The 6,843-nt window shown below is 46.8% G+C and overlaps 1 protein-coding gene across 1 annotated transcript; it reads left to right on the top strand.

Moving 5' to 3' along the window:
• The first annotated feature begins 623 nt into the window (after nt 1-623).
• On the top strand, nt 624-1,294 carry Ccl21 (C-C motif chemokine ligand 21). Its single transcript, XM_036178539.1, has 4 exons — nt 624-690; nt 783-903; nt 997-1,179; nt 1,261-1,294. The coding sequence occupies exons 1-4, from the start codon at nt 624-626 to the stop codon at nt 1,292-1,294; spliced, it is 405 nt and encodes a 134-aa protein (XP_036034432.1).
• The last annotated feature ends 5,549 nt before the right edge of the window (nt 1,295-6,843 follow it).

Here is a 6,843-nt window from a genome sequence, read left to right as displayed (position 1 = left end):
CGAGGACCTGGGTTCAATTCCCTGCACCCTCACCCGCCACTTGCACTTACAGACACACATACATACACAACTTCAACTTATAAATAAAAATGAAACAGAAAACAGAGGGAGCTTTCTGGGGGTTCGATCTGATAATGCTCTTTGAAATGTGATATTGTGACACCAGCATCACAGATCACAAGGAAGAGGAGGAAGCTGGATTCCACAGAGCTTTTCAATTTTGTGTACCTCCAACAGGATACCTGTACAACGAGAGGACACATCCTCACATCGTGTATCTACATTAAGCCTGTTATCAGGGATATATAACGAACTCTTAATTATTAACCGGACGGTTAGTTGCTGGAAGGAGAAGAAATGTGTGGAGCCTGCAGGGCAGTGAGGAAGGACCAGGAAGAGATGAGGAGACAGGCAGTTAGGGGCCTCCCGACTATGCTAGAGCTCACACCGATGCCTACAGCCAGATCCGACTCGCAGGAAAAGGAGGGGGAGCGAGGGAAACCCAAGTGTCTGTCAGACTGCATAAATAGGCAGCAAGCCAGTCGCAGCCCACACACAGACCCCAACTTGCGCCTGTCCATCTCACTCACAGCTCTGGTCTCGTCTTCAACTCAACCACAACCATGGCTCAGATGCTGGCTCTCAGCCTCCTTAGCCTGGTCCTGGCTCTCTGCGTCCCCTGGACCCAAGGTACCAAGGAGGGAGAGGCTTTGTGTGGGAGAAGGGAGCTAAAGAGACACCTTCTGAGCCTCCTCCTTTCTGTGGCCCTCCCTACCTTGCAGGCAGTGACGGTGGAGGTCAGGATTGCTGCCTCAAGTACAGCCAGAGGAAGATTCCCTACAGTATTGTCCAAGGCTACAGAAAGCAAGAACCAAGCTTAGGCTGCCCCATCCCGGCAATCCTGTGAGTGCACCAAAGGGGTGGGTACAGGCTGGTGCTTGAGTAGGGGGGTATGGTGGTCCAGACTAGAAAAGCTAACTACCCTCCAACTCTCAGGTTCTCACCCCGGAAGCGCCATCAGCCTGAGCTATGTGCAAACCCGGAACAAAGCTGGGTGCAGAAGCTGATACGACGTCTGGACCAGCCTCCAGCCCCAGGGCAACAAAGTTCCGGCTGCAGAAAGAACAGAGGAACCCATAAGTCTGGAAAGAAAGGAAAGGGTTCCAAAGGCTGCAAGGGGTGAGGATGTTGAGTGGGTGGGAAGGGGAGCAACGAGGAGCCTCTCCGCCTCTCTCTCATACCCCTCTTCTGCCCTCCCAGGACTGAACCCACACAGACCCTGAAAGGGCCATAGCCCAGTGACCATCCTGAACCCCAGGAGATTCTCCATGGACTTCATCATGGCTTCATGCCCCAACCAATGGGCAAAGAGGGGGCTAGAAAACAGAAAGGACTCGGGAGCCCTGGAACAGCCACCTCATGCTGATCTTGTCACGCCCCTCCTGCTTCAACCATCCCATCTGCATGGCCATCCCTTTCTTTTATGGCTGAGCTGGCCCATCCCTGGGCCAGACTCGAGAGTCGGAAGAAAGAGAGTCTCCCAGGGAATGAGGAAGGAGACAGCCGGCCTGTCCCCTCAAGGAGGTCACTCGGGTCCCAAGAACTGACCTTGCTCTCCGCGGCACCCTACCCTTTTCCTGGCAAATATGATTTATACATAACTGAATAAAAAGCTGTTCCAGCCTCAACCCAAATACCTGTTCCTGGGTGCTTGTGTTTGCAGGGAGTCAGTGAAGTCGTATGTTCTGGGTCCCAGCAGAGAGCTCAGAACCATGAACCCTAGATTCCTACCTACCCCAATAGTTCCTTTGTCTCCAATGTGCCCGGACCCTTGATATGGTAAAGGGGGGCTAATAGCCAGAGTGGGTCAAGGTCTCTGAGGAAACTGTCAGTGGGAAGATCCAGAGCATGAGTGGGAACACACTCACACACACTCACACATTCCATGGCTCTGCAGGCCTTGAAGTTCTCCCTCCCCTGATTCTGTTCGGCACACTTACTCCAGGAGTGAAAAGCCTGTTTCTTGGAATCCCACAACCCTGATCCCCTTCGAAGACCCGGAGGACTCCCTTTTGACTGCTTAAGGCAGCTCCCATTTCAGCCTCTTCTTTTGTTTCATGGAGCTGATGAGATTTCTTCCCATCCCAATCTGGGTCCCTTGCATCCCTTAGCTTGCTTCCAACTAGGAAAGCTCCTCCCTTCTTTTCCTCTCTCCTGTGGCTGGGACCTAGAGTCCTCAGGCTCCTCTAATCTCTTTTAGTCCTGTTCTTAGTATGTGTGTGCGTGTGTGTGTGTGTGTGTGTGTGTGTGTGTGTGTGTGTTATGCATTTGCATTTTCAAGAGAACATGAAGAAGCCAAAGGAGAACATCAAGCACCTTCCTCTCTAGTGCTCAATCTAATTTTTTAAAGACATCCTCTCATTTGAACCTGGAGTTCACATTTTGACAAACTGCTAGGACCCACCAACCTTCACCTTGTAATCCCAGGCTTTTAAGTGGGTGCTTGGAGCTTTGAAGTCAGGTCCTTTTGTAAAATCTAAGAGCAAGTGCTTTTACCGGTGAGTCATTTTTTCAACTGTCTCCTCTAGTTTCTTGAAGCCAAGGAACAAGCCTCCTGGGACAGGTCTGGGGAAAGCCCAGGACTCAAACATAAATCCATCTTCCCTTCAAGAAGACTACAGCTAGGTTTCCCTCTACCTCAGAGCACAGACCCTCTAATCCCCAGGCCAGGGCAAAGAAGCACTGATGAGATGTGAGAAAGCAGGGCACAGCTCCTGGAGGAAGGAGGGGAAAGGCAGAGACCTGGGCAGCAAGTGACGGCTGCAGCAACACCCTTTCCACAGAGCCTGAGTTGGCCACAAACAACACTTACACAATCGTCAAAGTGTCTGCATCTGCCCCTCGCTCCTCTTGGGTTTGGTGAAGACAAGGCATTCTAGATCTTAGCCTACAAACTCAGATGTGCACAGCATGGACATCTCATTAGAGAATGTCTATTTAAATATGCATTGCTACTCCAAGCCCCTCCACCGAAATGCTAACAAAAAAACTTGACATTAGATTCTCGCTCACAGGGAATCCCATCTCTCAAAGGCTGTGTAGAGTTCCTAGAACACTGAGCCCTGGTGAGGCCTCTTGCCTGCACCCACCAACCCCCACAACCACGCCATCTTGGGACACTGCCAAGGAAAACTGACTCTTGTGATCCCCACAGGTTATACCTCTTCAGATCTGTGCCAAATTTGAGACATGGGAATTCTGACATTAGAGCCTCTGAACTTTGACCTGAATGCCTCACCACACCCCTGAAGCCATCTGCCTGTCACTTCCCTAGCTTCCAGGAATTGAAGCCCAGTGTCCACAGTGGCTGGACCTACAGGACAGTCTCCTCCACCGTCTAAAGAAGCCTGTCCACGCCCTCCCAAGCTCTCCAGAGTTTAACCTTCCAGATTTACATGAGAGTCAGATTTTACAAAAGGCAAAAGGGACTTTAACGTCTAGAAGCTTCTAATCTCAGGCTGCCCAAACTCATATCTGCTATAAAGTGAGAGGAAAACCAGGCAGAAGCAAAGCCCAGGCAGGCCTGTTGGTACAGGACTGTAATCCCCGCTACTTGAGAAGCTGAGACAGGGGCATCACACACTAACAGCCTACCTGGCTATAAAACAATTTCAAGGTTAGCCTTGATTTAAATGATTTAAAATATATTATATGGGAATAAGGAAGAACAAGACAACACTTACAGACAACAGAATAGACAAGGAAAGTGGCCCCGTTAAATAGGAAACACTGTCTCAACTTTTTTTAAAGAAATTCTTTTAAGTAAAAACTGTGGCTGGGGATATAGCTGAGCGGTAGCATGCTTGTTTAGAATGTGAAAGGCCCTGTGTTCAATATCCAGTACCAAAGAAAGAAAGAAAGAAAGAGAAGAGAAATGCAAAGATAGGATTTCACAGTTCACTAAACAATTTGCCATACCTATGTGAGAGGTGGTCTTCCCCAGCCCTGCTCTCAATAAACATGCAATCAATTGTTTTTTCATCAGAGAGTGAGGGGCCCTTTCCTTGTCTATTCTGTTCTTTAAAGTGTTGTCTTGTTCTTCCTTATTCCCATATAATATATTTTAAATCATGCAAACATTTTTTTCCTAACAAGAAAGTACCAGAATCTTGTTCCGATCCATACCATTCCCCACAACTTTCAACTCTTAAGATGTTTCTTCTGGGAGTCTATTTCTTGATTCATGCTGAGTGTTGTCAATAGACTTTTTACTATAAAAAGTGGAGATTTAGCTTTCTTACCAATCCTCCTACACCTCCACCTTCTGCATGTAATTACAATGATCCTTGTATTTACATCATGATCTATTTATACTATTATGATTATGCAAATATTTATCCACTGAAGAACAAGGAGTAACATGTACACACTTCTTACTTCTCCTTTATCGCTCAGTTTCCCCTTTGTCTTTATTTCTTTTTAAGCTATATTGGAGATTAAACACAGGATCTCGTACATGCTTTGTAAGTGCTCTACTGCAATCCTATACCAGCCCCAGCTCTAGCCTTTTGTTTTTCTTGTATTTAAATTTATTTTTTCAATTATGTATATGCATTTGTGCACATGTATACTATACAGCACCCAAGAAGTCCAAAAGAGGGCATCTGATCCACTGAAGTTACAGGCCATTGTAAGCTTCTTCTAGCCCTCTTTGGCCTCTATGGGCCACATACACATACAGGACATAACTCACACAGATGCACACAGAGACATACAGACACAGGGGCACACAGACAAAGATGCATACATTAAAAAAGTAAATCTTTTAAAAGTACCATTTAAAACAAAACAAAACCTCCTGGTTGGAAAAGTAAACACTTCAGCAAAGACAAGCACAAACCATAAAAGGAAACTATAAATCTGAAGGTTTCTCACGTCGTCTTCCTGCAACACCAACAGTATTTATTTCACTGAATACTGTGCTAACGGGCAACAGAAAACAATTCATAGATTCTACAATAAACATAAAAGGAAAAACAACCATTAAATTTTCACTAAATTTACAGAATTGTTCTCTAACCATGAGACCACTGGAATCTCTGGGATCTTGTGCTTTCTTTTAGCTCTGAAGTACTAAAGTAGCTTATCTGATGGCTTACTTGTTTGTTGTGTGTATGTGTGTGTGCAAGCGCGTGAGCATGTGCTCACACGCACAAGTGCACATGCACTTGGATATGCATGCCACAGCATGCATGCAAAGGGCGGAGGACACCTTGCAAGAATGTTCTCTTTCTGCCACACGGTTGCACGTGTCAAACCCAAGTCATCAAGCTTGACAGCAGGAACCTTTACCTAATGATCCATCCTGCTGGCCCATTTTTTGTTACTTTTAGACAGTGTTTTCCTGTGCAGCCCAGGCCAGGCTTGAACTTGAGTTCAGTACCATCCACTGCTACAGTGTTCTGAGTGAGAGTTTTGGGTATGAGTCACCATACTTAAAAAAATCTAATGCTTTTTGTACATTTTGTGTGTGTGTGTGTGTGTGTGTGTGTGTGTGTGTGTGTGCACGCGCGCGCAGGTGAATAAGCCTTGGCACACACACTGAGACCAGAACAGGACGTCAAGTGTCCTTTTCCTTTTTTTAATTAGTCTCCACCTATTCCTTTGAGGTAAGGTTTCCCCTGAACCTGGGGCTCCTGTCTTCTTGGCCAGGCTAGAAGCCCGCTCCAGCAATTTCCTGTCCCCCTCTCTATTAGAGCTGGGTTTACAGACATGCATGAGCTCCCCAGTTTATCACATGGGCACTAAAATCTGAACTCCAGTCCTCAAGATTCAGTAGAAAGCACTCTCAACTGCGGAGTCATTGCTTTTCTAGCTGAGCCATCTAACAATAAATTATACTCAGAGCCGTTGAGAAGTCACTAATATCAGATATTTAAATTATTTCATCTCTCTCTCTTCCATGAAAGGAAGTGTGCGCACACGCGCACACTCACACACACTTATGGAGCTGCTACAGAATCAGACCCTTCTTGCACCCTTTGGTCTGCTCCTTCCTGTGAGTGAGCCCTTTAACCTCTTTAGAGCGAGCTCTGAGCCCTGAGGTGTTCACAAGGTTGGTTATATACCTGAAAGCAAATTCCAAGGTTTTCTCTATATATATATGTGTGTGTGAGGGTGTCAGATCCCCTGGAACTGGAGTTACAGACAGTTGTGAGCTGCCATGTGGGTGCTGGGAATTGAACCCGGGTCCTCTGGTAGAGCAGCCAGTGCACTTAGCTGCTGAGGCATCTCTCCAGCCCCAGAAGCCAGGTTTCTTAACCACCCTCAGTCGTTGATACCCAGCTAGCCACAATTCCATACTTCTATAGTATATATGTTTTATTTGTTTATTTTGTGAGTATGGCATAGTGCCTTCAAAAGCCAGAAGAAGGGGCTCCCGGGATCTCACGAAGCTGGAGTTACAGGTGGTTGTGATCCCGCCCTTCACCATCATGGGGATTCGGGAAACCCAGCTCCTGTCTTTTGCTGGAGCAGCAAGGCTTTTGATCACTAAGCCATCCCTCCAGGGCACAGAGATTGTTCATTAAACATTTCACTGTCTTCAAGATTACTGTTTCTCCCTTGGTGGCAAACTAGAACACCCCAGAACAACTCTGTTGATACTGTCAATTTTTGCTTTAGATACATTGGTTGTGATAATAGCGTAATAGCGGAATTCAACCCAGTATTTAGAGACTAAGTGGACACATCTCTGTTTCTGTTCTGGACATTGCCTGCCGCGGGTTAGGGGAGGGACACATCGCTGGCTCAGCCACCAGGGGGCAGCAGCATCGCCGCGGT

The sequence above is a fragment of the Onychomys torridus genome, chromosome 2, assembly GCF_903995425.1.
Source record: "Onychomys torridus chromosome 2, mOncTor1.1, whole genome shotgun sequence".
NCBI classification, from domain to species: Eukaryota; Metazoa; Chordata; class Mammalia; order Rodentia; family Cricetidae; genus Onychomys; species Onychomys torridus.
This window is presented reverse-complemented; position numbering and strand designations above follow the sequence as displayed.